At 42.3% G+C, this 15,450-nt stretch overlaps 1 protein-coding gene across 1 annotated transcript; it reads right to left on the reverse strand.

The window, feature by feature from the left end:
• Positions 1–3,287: 3,287 nt before the first annotated feature.
• On the reverse strand, positions 3,288–14,388 carry LOC127478186 (protein-glutamine gamma-glutamyltransferase E-like). Its single transcript, XM_051803465.1, has 13 exons — positions 14,306–14,388; positions 12,415–12,582; positions 11,861–12,103; positions 11,202–11,320; positions 10,600–10,728; positions 9,484–9,661; positions 9,190–9,325; positions 8,425–8,528; positions 7,741–7,986; positions 6,478–6,783; positions 5,274–5,431; positions 4,928–5,061; positions 3,288–3,572 (listed from the first exon to the last, which is right to left on the reverse strand). Exons 1-13 carry the CDS (start codon positions 14,313–14,315, stop codon positions 3,425–3,427), a joined length of 2,079 nt encoding a protein of 692 aa, XP_051659425.1. The 5' UTR covers positions 14,316–14,388; the 3' UTR covers positions 3,288–3,424.
• Positions 14,389–15,450: the final 1,062 nt, after the last annotated feature.

Raw genomic sequence — 15,450 nt, forward strand, 5'->3', positions numbered from 1 at the left:
ACTCCACCAGAAACAAATGTCTGTTTACCTGTTATGTTAGCTCCATACTACTATTGCCCAGTTGTTTTATTTCAAACAGAACTCCCAAAATATTAAATATGAGTAGTTTTTATCAGCACAAACTCTAAGGCTGTCTATTTTAACAACAATGAATATATTTCTTTTTGGTTTCGTACCATCACTTAAAAGAGTACAGATAGTAAAGTGACATTGTTTTGAGGAGGATTATTTGCTTAAGATTCTGCAGCTCCACTGATCATGTTCTAGCACTCAGTAAAGACTTAAAAATGAATGAATCTGCATTTCAAGTTACAGAGAAAGAAAAACAAACTGAGGAAGCAGAAGTTAAGCTGTTTCTAAGGCTGATTTTTACAAGAAAGTTGCGTTCTTGCACCTTTTTGAGAAACTTTGTTTTCATACCAAAGACTAAGAGAGTACTTACTAATATGACCAGTCATGCTAGCCTTACCCCCAAAAAAACCCACTGAAATTTCCCCACTAGGCAGCAGTGTACCTGGCACAGAGTGCCTCCACTTACATTATAGTTCAGTGGCGCTTCCTCCTCTGGGAAGTTTCCGGGATGTTTGAGCAGTCAGGACTTGTTCCAAGAATCACCTCAAATGGGTTTGATTGCTCTTCAAAGCTTCTTTAGTTGGTCTTTTTTCTCTTTTCCTTAATTCATATTCCTTGGAAACCATAAGAGCCACAAGCCTCTGATGTTCCCCGGTCTTCACACGCAGCCCTAGTGACAAACCGCATCGACCAGTTCTTAAGTCCAGGGCTCGGTACTTACAGGGATTGCCTCAGATGTTACACATTGCTCCCACTGGCACTTGGCTGTTTCCTTTCTTCTTCCTTGCTACTCACATGCGTAATTAAATCTCAGAACACTTTTTCTGTCTTGGCTGCAACCACCTCCTTTACCTCTGCAAGGCACGCCCACAGCCGCGTTCACCAAGCCACCAGAACCTCTCTCAGACTGGCCTACATCCCAAACTGGCACCTGCTGGTCGGTGCCTTCACCACAGCAAAGCTGCTGTTGTAATCCCTTTGGAATGCTGCAGTCATGGTTCCTGAGTGACTAATGACTGAATGTTGCCACAGGTGTTTTCCTACCTCAGTTCCCCCCCGCCCATCATCCAAAATGGTTCAAAATACTTTGTTCCTCCTCAAAATGGTTCAAAGTACTTTGTTTCTCCTTTTCCCCTGTATCAGAGTCTTGAAATTGCAGTGCAGTTTGCTAACTTTCAGGGGGAAAACAAATTCTTTGATTTCAGTCATCTCCTGAAGAATTTTGTCTACTCTTCATACCCCCAGGGTAACCAAATTGCACCTTACCCTTGTGTTATTGCTACCTTATTCTAGAAAGGGGGGAGCAGCATAACTTCCACTAAGTTGCAGAATGTGTTCTGTCAGTCTGTGTCCAAGTTGTCCCACTTTTAATCTGACACATTAATTTATGTGCACCTGGAGTGTTGCAGGGAAAGGGTGTTGCCTTCCTTTTAACTCCCCCAGAGGTTTGATTTAAAGGCTTCTGTCATTTCTGTTGGTGCAATTCATTTGATTTTAGCACAGCCTGGGTGTTTTCTCACACCTAAGATGTAAAAAGAAGTCATTAAGTGTATATTCACATTCTAAATCTGAGATTGTGCTGCAGCTTGAACTTCTAAGGTGGTTTACAGTAGCCAAGAGGAGGCCACCAAGGTGATTAGAGGGATGGAGAACCTCTCCTGTGAGAAAAGGCTGAGAGAGCTGGGATTGTTCAGCCTCAAAAAGCAGAGGCTTTGGGGTGGCCTAATTGCATCCTTCCAGTACCTAAAAGGTAACAAGAAAGATGGGGAGAGACTATTTACAAGGGCCTGGAGTGACAGGACAAGGGGGAATGAATGATTTCAAACTGAAAGAGAGTAGGTTTAGATTAGATATTAAGAAATTCTTTACTGTGAGGGTGGTGATGCAGTGGCACAGGTTGCCCAGAGAAAGCTGAGGATGCCCCACCCCTGGAAGTGTTGAAGGCCAGGTTGGATGGGGCTCTGAGCAACCTGGGATAGTGGAAGGTGTCCCTGCCCATGGTAGGGGGCTGGAACTGAATTGTCTTTGAGGCCCCTTCCAACCTAAACCATTCTGTGAATCTGTGATTTACACCATGAGACCTCTTGGCTCTGATGAGCCTTGAAGAGCACCAGGAGAAGAGAGAGGGCACCACTGTGGGCTCCTTGCACAGCCTGTCTGTAGCTCATCCCCTGCCCAGTGTGGGCTCACACTGACCTCGTGTGATGGGCAGCAGGGAACCTGGGGGGCTGCAGGTGCCCTTCCAGAGCAATTTTGCAGGCTGCAAGAGCAAGAGAACTTTATAGGCAGTCTGAACTTGGGCTCCTCAGCAGTGAGGGGTCCCTGTGTTGTGTGGTGGAAGTTGGGGCACAGAGCTGGCTTAGGGCACTTGTGAAGGTTTTGCTGCCTCCTGGCCCAACAGTCCAGAGTGCAGTAGAGCAGTGGCTTGACTTCCCATCCCCTTCATCCACACAGATCATTTTCAGTCAGAGATTGATTTAATGCTGTACAATTATTGGCCACAAACCAGGTCTCTCACTGGGCTACACCTGGTTCACTTGCTCCTGGAACCCGTCTTTTGGCCTGTACCAATCCTTCCATAGAGGGCTTAATTAGTTTTACTAAACTTGAACTCTAAAAGATGACTTCCTGGCACATAATCCGTAGTGAAGAATTCCTAACTCTTCTCAAGTTAAAATACCCTTAGACTTAAGATTACCCTCCTTTTGATTCCTGAAGAAGACTTTCAGCAAGTGCAAAATATCAACATGCTAAAATATGTATGTTGAGCTGGGCAATTATCCCAATGTGTTTGTCAAATTGGACACCACCCAAATTCTTGTTGAACATTTCCTATGCTTCATTTAGGCACTGTGATTTACAAAAAAAGGGGAAAATGTCAGGACAGACTCTGTAGCAAAGAAGACAAAGCTAAATTACATAAATTGGGCAGCTCATCCTCACTGTGTTCTGGTATCACAGTTGCAATAAGGAGAAACACTGCCTTGGAACTCCACTGTATGAGGCTTTCAATGTGTAAAAATGAGTTTATGAATGTTTGTGCAGGGACATCTGGAGCCAGGAGGAATTATTTACAAAGAAAGCCAGACAAAAGTCAAACAGTCTCCAAATAGAAGGTAAAATGTTGTTTTTAGTAACATGGACACTCACAACAGCAAATGAAGAATCAACCATTCCTCAGTTTATTTGAAATTACAGTGTAAAATTGCAATGATATGATCTTGGCAACCCCCTTATCACAGGAAGTGAGGATCTGTTTTGCTGATTATCTCATTGTTATCTATCCAAGATTTCTTATCACGTTTTGTTCAGTTTATACACACACACAGACCGTTCCTTGAATATCTTCACATTAATTAGTCACATTTACCATCTTAAAGGTCTTGATATCTGTGAATTTGTCACAGGAGAAATTAACAAGTAGATGTTTGGGACCCGCCTCAGAAGGGAGGAGTTTAAACTTGGTGCTGGATTTCTCGCTGGCTTTCAGTGGTGGTATGCTAAAAAAAAAAAAAGGGAAAAATATAAGCTGAAAACAAGCTTGTGCATCATGCTTGAGTTTCTTCCTTGTTCTTCCTGGAACAAGGACTAACTTCTGATGACTAACCATCTTTCACCTTAAGTAAGAATTCCTGTCAGCTCAATGAAATATGGCCATGGAGAGACCACACAGGACTTGGCTATCTGATGAGTGTTTAAATCCTCAAATCCAGGCATTAAGGTCTTTCATAAATTCATTATGCAGCAACCCAGATAAACCCACAAAAGGGGACATAATAATATCCTATGAGATAAGACTCCATGCAGAACAGTGGGTGTAACACACATCACTGAATTATTGAAACAGAATAATCTGAGACTGAAGAATGTTAGTGCCAACTCCTGAATTAGAATAGATTAGAGTACCAAGAAAACCTCAGTGTTTACAGAGCAGGAAATTCTGAATGGAAGTTAAAGTGTTTTACACTGGTGTAATTTGTAATTCTTGGAAGCTCTTGTTTGTTTTTCCCTTACCCTCTCCTATTGCCTTGTTTTGCCTGAGGATGAAGTTGGATGGGATAGACAACATGAGGTTACTAAATTCCCTCAGGAGAAGATAAATTATGGGATGGACCATTCCTAATTGGTCATGTGCCAACGGCAATGTTATGTTGCTGTGTTTGTTTGTTTGTTTGTCTGTGTATTCATTTAAACAGCATGCTCCCATATCCCAGGTATTTTTTCAGAAATAACTGCATTTGTGAGGATATGTTGAAATTTGTGTGGAATTTTGTGTTTGTACAAAATGAGGAACAGTCTGAAAATTTAACCTTTCTGTTTAAGTTGTGAAATACTGAGGGAAAAAGTGCAGGGCAAGATGCAAAGTCACCAAAGCATAAAAATAGGAACTTGGGGTCTACAGTAGAAGGAACCTATTTTATTCCAGTCTTCTCAACACTATCTCAACATCATCAAATAGTTTCCCTTGGATCAGAACAAGAAGGTTCAAGCTGTCTGGCCTGTAGCATCATTGACAGCCTCAGCAAAATTTACAGCTTGGATAAGCCTATTTGTTTGGTTTGTTTGTTTTTTTTTTTTCTGGAACTGTTGACCTGCTAGATAGGCAGGAAAACAAGTTCTGTCCAATTATGGCAGTAATTATTTGACTTCCCAAACTATGGAGCCAAAGCCCGGCTTAGATGAAGAGCTGGTTCATCCCTGTGTGGTTCATTAAGAGATGTTACACTGTCTGGCCTCCCAGGTTGCAGCAAGAAGAAGAGGATGTCTCATCCCACTGTTTGGTTCCAAGTCATCCATGCCTAAATTCTTGCTCATGTGTCTTTAATGGCAGGAAGGAGGCATTTCTTGTACTCACCGTAACTCAAGGATTCCTGTGAGCAGGTCACTGCCTTCGACCTGCAGCACACAGTCCATCACCTCTGTATCGATAGGATTGGTAAATACCACTTCCACATCCACTTCTTTATTCACTTTCGCTTCACCCAGCACCTGTGCAAAGAAAATGCTTGTCAGGCCAGGTTCCCTGTGTTCTTTTCCATCCAAAGCCCCCTCAGGCATCAGAAGAGGAGACACTAAGAGATGCTGTGATGAACCATGGCAGAACGTGAGCAGATCATCTCTTTCAGGGAAGAAGGTGCTCGTAAGAGCTCATTTTCCCTTTCCTGTGCCACTGCAGTTGGAGCAAAGGGGCAGGAATTCACCTGTACATTGATGGCAGGGTTGTCCAGGGCGATGTTTCTTTGCACGAGCACTTGAATCCCATCTTCTACGTGACATATGGCTGTGACCTGGATGGTTTTGTCTGTAGTTAACTGCTGCTGGTATTCATTATATTTTATCCTAATGGGAAATTGTTTTTCTGGAAGGGAAGAAAAAAAAAGGAAGTGATACACACTTTTATAAGCCCACGGAATCTCATACCTAACATCAGTATTTCCCTTTTGTGCTGTGTCTGGAACTAGGAGGGCCTTCAGCCATCACTGCCAAACTCAGTTCCTGCAAATGTATCAGTTTGCTCTAGAGAGGCAGTGATTTATTCAATGTTATCCCTTCTCCATTCACTATTCTTGTATTGCTTGGCTTGTTTTCTTCCCAATTGCTCTGAAAGATGCAGGAGCTGGAGTTTAAGGAGTTTTACCAGTGCCTCTCCATTTGTTATGGGACATGCTGGGATAGGGCTCATCAGTCCTATTTGCTCATGATATCCTGAGATGAGCTGAATGACATCTTTCCATTGCTTTTATCTTTGCTGGCCTTTTCTGCTTTTTATTATCATGTGTTTTTACAGCATTTTCAATGCTGTAATTCAAACTAAAGAATGGTAAGGGGTCTCCTCTGTTACTGAATCCAGGCAATTCCACATTTTTGGCTGCTTGTACAATAAACACCAAGTTCAGAAAAACTGCAGAGAGGTCTTTTACTCCACACCAGTTCTTCAATAGAAACTTTCTTTTCTGTAGAGCTTAGTGAGCTATTTCAGCTGTTTCAATTCCTCACACTTCAATTCCAATGTGCTAATGGACTGTGTTCCTTGTTTCTGCTGTTAGCCGTGTCCTGTTACCTTTCAGTGAAGTCCCTCATAACTTATCAGAACACATTTAGTTGGAGTTTATATTAATTTTGTTGCCCATAACTTTTTTTTCAAAATGCAGATTTTGTTAGATGAAACTTCATGATTACTCACTGGCTTCTTTTCACTCTTAAGATACTTTTTCCAAAATATGAAAAGTACTTAGGGACATGACATGCCTTGTTAATGTAAGTGCAATATAATATTTTTGTCAGCCTTTTCTACATACAGATTTAAGATTGTGGTTTCTTAGAGCTCTTTCCCCCAAGTTGACCAGCTTCCAATGCCCATTTACTGATAAAACAATTATGATTGAAATTTGTTTGAAAAATTACCTTCCTTAGGAGACAGAGTGACAGAAATGGAGTCCTTCCAGATCTCACGAACTGGTCTTCTGGTGTACAGAGTGCTCCAGGCAGTCATTTTGACGTCAACAGTCTTAGGATAAGGCTGTAAATTTGCAAGAACCAGAAGCAGGTGGAGATCTTTGCCAACTTCCAGAGAGCCAGCCACCTTGAATTTCCCTGAGATGTCAGGCTTCTGCTCGATCTCCTCTGGTGTTGGTGCTGTAGGATCAAATTTATCCTCCAGTCCCAGCTTCTTACGGGCTTTTTTAAAAATATCTCTTTCTTTTGTAGAGCCTGTCAGAGAGAACCATAAAAATTATCCTTAACACTCATCTCTTATGCCTGCTAGAGACAAGCTAGAAGAACATGGTGTCTCTACTTAGAAACATGCCTTCTGTTTTCCACAGCCCTACCTCATTTCCTGGATCTGCAGTCAGAAGTGTCACTGTCCCTATAATAGTGGTTTTTTGGAACACAAAATCTTGAGCCCAAAGTTTCTCACTCTCCCCTTTTCAGTCCCTTTTTATGGCTGTGACGTTTAGAAATGTGAATTCTCATTTGTTTGTACAGAAAAGGTCCCTAAAGTAAGGGAAGGCTGATGGTACCGTGTGGTGGGTTGTCTCTGGCTGGCAGCCAAACATCCACCCAGCACCTCACTCCCCATTTCCACAGGAGGGGAGAAAACAGAAGGGAGGGAAGAAGACTCAGGGGTTGAGGTAATGACAGTTTAACAGGGAAAGAAAAACTGTGCATGAACAAGGAAAAAGAGGGATACATTCATGACCCCACATCAGCACGATCAGACCCAAAGGTCTGGCAAGTTGTCAAGCTGTTTGATCTTTTGAAAGAGTTGTTTTTCATGGGCCAAAGCACTGTTTTAGCTTAGGTTTCTGTAACAGGCCTTTCATCCTGCAGACAAATAACTGGGTTGTAGCCTAATTCTCACTAATCAGAGGCAGGCAGTGCATGTCAGCAATAGGCAGATGGAGCAGTGAATGTTTTATCTGGAGATACTTGGACTTGCCTTATTGAAGCCCCATAAAGCAGCTCTACATCAGAATGGGCAAGGCAGTATTTTTTGCTCTTTACCTTCACTTCCCTTTTCTGTTAGAACTTAAGAAACAGAGTATATATTTTGCTCCCACCTTATAGATACACAAAAATGCCCACTGAGGGGCTCCTAACCCAAAGTTTATAAGCTTTGGGGGATGAAGCAGCTGCGTAAACAGAAGAACCAGTGTTTTTATTTACCTTCTTCATATTTATAATCCCTGGTGACATCTACACGGTCATCCCTACCGACTGCCTTCGTGCTGATGGATGCACCAATTTCAGTAGACTTAGACAATATTAATGTTTTCTTTCCAGTTGCTGAGTCATAATTCCAGTACATGCAGTCTGCATTCACTTCTGCAAACACGAATGGGCAGTCATAGTCCAGGTCTACTTCTCCTTCTTTGACAGCATTCCGTGAGGCAGGACCACACTGATAAATTCCTACAGCATCATGAAAAAATAATTTAGGAATAACCAAGCCTTTGGCAGTAAACAGATTGCTAGGCAGATGTTTATCAGTGATTCCTGAATTGCCAGTGCTGCTGTCCCATTCAAGCCCTTTTATCCACACAGACCCTCATGCCATCAATGTATTTATCCTGAATGTACATTGATTTATGTTATATTACCCCTTTAGTTTTCAATAGCTCTTGATACCTATATTGGGAATATGGAAATTGATGTGGAAAAACTGCTCTTAGAAGCTTGGTTTCTTTCTTGGCATCCACAGGTGATCTGAAGCTTTTCTAATGCAATAGATAAAGGATTCTCTTCTGCAACTATTTCTGAGCAGGAATTCTTTTACTTAATTTTTTTTTCTTGTCACCGAAAGTGACTTTGTAATTTTTTAACATTATTCCTGAAATAAAATTTGTGTACCTCCACTTTGTTCTTGGGGAGTTGCATCCAGAATTTGCCATCCACTGTATGAGGGGCCCAAGTCATTGCGTGTAAACCAGCTTTCATTCCAGACATGGAAATTCCTACGTGCAAAAATGAACAAAGTAAGCTGCTAGCATGTGTTTATGAATTCCTCTTCATATCCTTTAATCAGCCATCTTAGTTAAATGGATTAAATGCCTCAATTTGCACAGGTTCTTATCTTGGGCTCAGCACTTCCACTCTGACCCTGCCTATATTAACTAGGTGACTTCTGCTCTTTGCTGAATGCAAGCCTGTTTGAACTGCATTTGATGCTTAATAGCAGCAGCAGCTAAATTATTTTTCACATGAAATTATGTCAGTGGAAGAAAAAAAAAAGGCAGCAAAGCTGGTTCTGTTGAGCTTTTACAGTTTAACATGAACTGTTTTTGAAGAATAGTTTCAAATTAAGTCAAGTCCCCACTGATATTTCCAGTGCAATATTGCAGTCATCTGTGCCATCATAACTGTAACTTTGCCTGCTCTGGCTTCAATTAGCTGTTGCAATTTGTGTCACAATTCTCTGTTTAACTGAGAAAGAGTGAAAACACCAAGTTTTGTAGTACTATTTTGTAGTTTTTTAGTTGATCCTGTGCATATGTGTAGTTGTTTTTAAGGCAATTTTTAAGAAGAAGATAAAACACTGATCATTAGAATCTCTACTCTGCACCTGAAGACACTATAGGCATTGGATAAGCCCTACTATTAAATATTGAGCCTTACCATATGCTGTCAGCTCCCCTCTCCAGATGATTTCCCTCTGCATCATAAAACTCATCCACACGCAGGTTTCCATCTGCATCGTGGGCAGAGCTGAAGTTTGTGATTGTCCGAGTGGGAATCCCCAGACATCTGAGCACTGAAGAGCGAATAGGAAACCTCAGTCAGAAGTCAGTATTTCTGGAAATTTCATATAGCACAGTAATGCTTTGAAATAATTCCCTGCAGGAAGTGTTACTTGTCCTTATCTCAATGGAATCTGTGCCATGTCAGTTAAGTGCGTGACATAAAACATACCTGTGGTCAGTACTGCTGCAAAAACCCAACACTGTCCGTATCTAACAGGTTTGAATCCTGATTTCTTCCAGCTTTGCAGGATTTCACCACTTCCAGTCCAGCTGGTGGGATTTTTCCCACCCTCATAGGTTCCACTCCAGTTTCCCAGCACCACCCCTTGGTCATCATTGGCGTTGACCTGAAAAGATATTCACTGTATTTATGGTGAGGTAAATTAAGAGTTTACAGCCTGTCTGAAAGGGGCCTGGGAGTTACAGCAAAATGCCAGTGCTCCCTCATCATAAAGGGAAAGCCCATGCTGGGCTGCATTGGGAAAAGTGTCACCAGGAGGGTGAGGGAAGCTGTTAACACCCTTTAATTACCCCTGGTGAGGCTGTGCCAGGAATCCTGTCTCTAGTTTCAGGTCCCTGAGTTCAATGGGATGTTGAGACACTGAAAAGGGCCCAGGAGGGAGGGTTACCAAGGTGGTCAGGGGACCTGGAACACAAAATCTACAGGAAGTTGAGAGCACTAGGCTGGTTCAGTCTGGTTAAGAGGATAGGGGGAATGTAAAAACAGCTTGCAGATACTTGAATGGAACACACTGAATGTGTGTTCTTACTAATCTTTCTCTGTTATATAACAGAGGCAACAGCAGAAGGTTGTGGCTTGGGAGAATCATGTTTGACATAAGAGAAAAATTCCTCACTAAGAGAGTAGTGCAGCTCTGGACTGGTCACCCAGAGAGGCCAGGAAACCTCCTTCCTCAGGGATTTTCAAAGCAGCCTCACAAGTCCATGGCTGAGCTGGCCTAGGACCACTGTAATTCCACTTCAAATGGGCAACTGGACTAAAGCCCTTCAGGGTCCCTCAACACACCACCCCATGTCTTGTATTTTAGGTTTGACCACTGGACATCAAAGTCATACGTAACAGAAATACCCCAGATGAGATAAATCCAGCAGGCTCACATCAGATGATCCCCTCGGTGTTTCTCTGGCCCATATTTCACCACCCACACTGTCTGGTGCATACAGACAGTGGCCTAAAATTCTCTGAGAAATGTCTTTATATTTACTTTCACAACTACTTCAAAAGGGCAGTTGGTGGTTTGGACTTTCAGAACACGTTCCTTACCATTGCACTGAGGACACGGCCCAGATATCTGGGGTCATGTCGGTGAGACACATCAGTGACAGGGTCCTGACGGTAGTACAAGCTTCGATCCATTATGGAAAGGCAAATGTCGAGGATATCCCCTTGAAACTGTGGTACAGAAATAAATTAGTGGTTTGGAAGCACAGATTACTAAATTCAGGGTGCAGAGAGCCACATAAGCATTGAATGTTGGGTTGGCTTTTTTTTAATCACCAGATGAAGTGCTGTAGCTCAGCCAGGAATTACTCTATAAAAACGTGGCCACAACAAACTGTGAAGGTCAGAAAGAACTCACAGAGCTCAGAATCTGTGAGCTTTGCCTCTCCTACAGTATTTTATTGCTGTAATGCTACTTAGTGTCTTAATGAAGACACAAGGGTTTCTGCTGGCTGCACCTCCAAGGCAGAACACTGATGAATCAATCACAGATCCTCATTAATCACTGTGTTAACAAGTTCTGATTTCGACACCAGGCTCCTGCTCTTCAGAGAGGTGTGCGACGAACTGGAAAAGGCAAACGGCCCAGTTCATGCAAAAACCAGAGCACAAACCAATGCCTGGTGTTCCTGCACTGCATTTACCTGCCCAAAGTTCCATCCAAAGCCGCTGATGTGATCTTTATTGCCTGCAAAAATGATGCCAAATTCTTCCAGCACGTATTCCTCACACTCGGCCTGGCTAGGCAGGAACACATCATCACCTGAAAAACCAACACAGAGGGAGGTACAACCACAGCAGGCAGAATAAAACAAAACTTCAGGAGCCTTGGCCTCCATCTGTAAAGATGCTTGCAGATATCCACCCTTTGATATTCTGGGTGTTATAAAGAGATCATGAAACTCATGATTTTCTACAACCAGAGAAAAAGGTGGGTGGTGTCGGAGGGAAGACAGAGGTATGACACTGTCAAATCTGTGACAAGATGGTAAATATGATTATTTCCTTGGTTCTACAGAGGCCAGACACACTATTCTAAACTTGTGCAGAAGTAGGGAAGCTCTGTCAAAAGCAGAACTTAATCTTTTAGGGCAAGGAGCTGTCCAGTAAGTACGTGAATGGAAATGATTTTATGCACCAGAAAGTTCTAGGAAACTGTTAAACCCTTTTTTTTTTTTTTTGTCATTAATACTCTATGTGGTCAATGTTCAGCCCCTGTATTAAACCATAGATCAAATGCTGCAAATGTTAATGAAGCTGCAAGAAACTTAATTCTTTCAGGGGAAATTTGACACGTTCATACCTGAAGACCAGGGGTTAAAAAGCAGAACAAAAGTGCCAAGTCTTGCTGTTGAGGGGCTGCCACTTGCAGTACTTTGAACACTCAGCCTGTAACGTCCAATGACAGCGTTATGGGGGCTGGAAATGGAGATGCTCACAGAGTTGGAACTGCTGGACTGTAGAACTGCACTCCAGCCCTCTGTGCTTGCTGTGCTGGAGATCCCAAACGTGGCCAGAGTCTTAGTTGCCTTTGACGGTTTTGGACCTGTTAAGGAAAAAAAAAAAACAACATTTTTTCCCCCCACTTTCCTGAAATAGAGATTTAATCATCACCAAACTCAGCAGGGATGTAACCCTCCCCTCAGGTGAATTTGTGCCATATATTGGAAAGTGAAGGAAGCTGTGACTGCTCACTGAGTTAGAGGTAACACAACAAACACCTCAAACAGTTCCACGACTCTGTGAACCAGCACGTTGTCTCTGAGGGATGATCTTGCTGCTCTGCAGTGTGTATCAGGCCAAAAGAATGTCCTGAGGCAGAATTACTCTCTCTGTGAAGGAGGCTGGGAGCCATACCTGTTTCTGCAATGAATATTAAGTTTTGCTCAGGCTGTTCTGTTCCATTGAAGGTGACAGTGAAGGCCTGTCCTCTCCTCACAACCAGTTCATCACCAGAAAATTTACTTGTGTGGTGTTCTCTTGCATTTTCTTTCAGGTGCCAGTTGGTGCTTGGCTGCGTTGCAGCTGTGGAGAAGTGAGAAGAGCAAGAAAACTTGAGGGTCCATCCAAAGAGGAAGAAGCACAAACACACTCTGAAGAATTGCTTATTACTTTCTACAGGTAATTGGTGCCCGTGTGAGGTTTCCACCAAATCCAGAAATAATTTATATGTGAGCTTTTTTTTTGTTTGTTTGGAAGAGAGTCCATTTTGCTTAGGTTGCTAGAGATTATCTGGTACTAAAGAAAAATCAGAAAGGCGTCTAAAGAGTAGAGAAACCAGAGAGAATTGAATATTTGTGAATTACTTGGATAAAATTCTGGCTGAAGTCTCTCAAGATGTCATTCATTCTGACATGGTGTTATACTGACAGAGGCACAGCCTTGCTGACTCTGAATGAGAAACAGGGAAACCTGACTGAGCTGAGAAGCACTTCTTGTGTATTTTCAGCCATGACATGATCTCCAGCTCCATTTGAGCCTCACACAGTTGCTACTGTTGGAAGCACCTAATGAGAATGTGTTGGTGGACACTGGGCTGTCACTGTTTGGCAGAACTGGAGAGAGAACACTGCTAATAGTGTTGTAGAAAGCTCTTGCATGTGAACTGTGGCTTCAGAGAATAAAGAGATTAAACATCTGAGATTGGTTTGGCTCTGGCATCATCAGAGCCCATGGAGGGTTCTCTAGTAGACTGATGGTTTCATTGAAATGCAGAAGAAAAGAGGAAAAAGATTGATTTTTTTTTTTTTCCCTAAAGGCATTGTGTGCTTTTTAAAAAATATTTTTTCTTGCTCTTCATTATTTTTATTATCCTTCATTTCCTCTCCCCCTGCAAAGAGGGAGAATAGGAAAGAGTAAGAGTGTGGTCCTTAGTAGTGAAACATAGTTATCCTGTGCCATTATTGAGTAAAAAAAAATCATTATCCTGTGTTCAACCAGATTTATTAGTGTAAGGAATTTTTTACAGCAGGATCATAAGTTTATCAAGCTTAGACAAGCCCTGAAATAATTCCATTAGTTGTCTTAGCAATGTAGTCACAGTTCAAATGGGGAAGAACGCATTTTTTTACAATATTGACACAAGCAGCACATACTTGAATTTTTCCAGGAACACACCTACTTAAAAAAAAAAAAAAATAAATCTTCAGAAACTTAGCAATGAAGCACATCTATTGTAGAACCAGCTGAGGGCTCAGAGAGATTTGCCTTTAGAAAGGCAGGAGTTGGAAAAGCAACGTGGGGCCGTTTATAATAATAAACTGGTCAGTTTGCATATGTAGAAATATTAGCATGTGAGCAAAAAATATCCCACCACTGCAACAATCCAACCACAAAGCAAAAATCCCCTAAACTTTTGCATCCTGTCTGTCTTAACTATACTCTTCAGCCTTCTCATTGTAGCCTTCCTCAGCCTTTGCAATGATACCTTCTTGAAGTTCTGCTTCATTTGCAGGTGTCTGACAACTTCAAACAGCTGCAGACTTTCCCCTCCCTTCCTATTTGCAGAATGCAACCTTGTTATATCCGTTAATATACCTGTTTTCCCAGCTCTCACTGGGAGAATTGCAGGGAAAAAAACTGCAGTTCCTGTGAAAATCCTCCTCCTAACTCTGGATGGAACAATTTTCTCCTCCTCTTCTTTCTCGGGTCAAAGCTCCCTAGAGCGGCAGCGACCTTTCAGTGTCCAGATGTGTGGGTGTGAGGAAAGAACAAGCAGCACCACAGAAGGGGCTTTGCCCTCGCTCACCTTGGCCCATATCTGAGCAGCACGTCCTCTGTGAGCAGCTTCTGAGTGGCCTCCTCTACTTCTGCTGGCTCAAGGAATGGCTGGTACCTTTCACTTTTTTAAGGTTTGTTTGCAATATTTCAATATTTCCTGTGGGGGTGGAGCCTTTGCCCCCAGCCCTGGTCTGACCAGCGGGGCTCGAGGATTCATTTTCCATTCATTTTTCACTCTCTCAGCCCTCACAGCCTGACCTTGTTTCCTTGCAACTTGATATCTGAAGCTTGGACAGTACTTATTCCTAACAGTCTGGCCACTTGTTAAGATTTTCTTAATGTATTTAAAGCTAGAAGAAATTCAACATTTAGTCGCTTTCTGTTATAATGGTAAAATTATAGGAATAGCATAACTCCTAACAATAATAATAATAATAATAATAATAATTTAGGGTTTCAACCTTTCCTTGGATACTCAGCAAATTGTTTTTCTTTGATAGAAAGGTTAGTTATGTTGAAAGAAAAACCCCAGCAGTCCGTTTATGCTGGCAGACAGTACGTCAGGAAGAACAAGTTGTGGCTGTTGTGTCAGCTCCTGGTGTTTATTCCCAGCTCTGGCTAAACTGCCTTGCAGGCCTATGTTGTGCTTTGTTTGTAAAACAGGTGAATGATGCATACCAGACCTTTGGATTAAAGATTATGGGCAAAGGTTGAGAACGAGGGCTAAATTAATGAGAAATATTAACAGTAGTCAGAACACTCGTCAAGCAGAATGCATCTGACCCAGGCAGCTTCCTGTACACCAAGTTCTTTTGTTCACAAGGCCCTAAATAGCAGGGGCATTTTGAAGGGAAGCCTTCAGCCTTCTGCAGCCTGAAGCCTTCCTGAAGTTCCTGATTGTTCCTGAAGTTCTCATTCCAGCTCATTTCAGGTGGGAGACTGGCAGTGGCATAGTAGTGACATGCACTAATATGTGAACTTCAAAAGCTCCCACGGGACCAGGACACAGGAATAAACCAAACTGGCAGTGCACAGACTGGGATGAACCTCTGCTGGGCTCCCCAGGCAGCTCCCAGTCACACACCACCTGTTATTTATAGCCCATTATATTTAAATTTATTTCCCTACCTCTTCCACTTATGTACACACCCCTTCCATGGGAATTGAGTAAAG

The sequence above is a fragment of the Manacus candei genome, unplaced genomic scaffold (assembly GCF_025592945.1).
Source record: "Manacus candei isolate 608988 ecotype Guabito, Panama unplaced genomic scaffold, ASM2559294v1 h1tg000057l, whole genome shotgun sequence".
NCBI classification, from domain to species: domain Eukaryota; kingdom Metazoa; phylum Chordata; class Aves; order Passeriformes; family Pipridae; genus Manacus; species Manacus candei.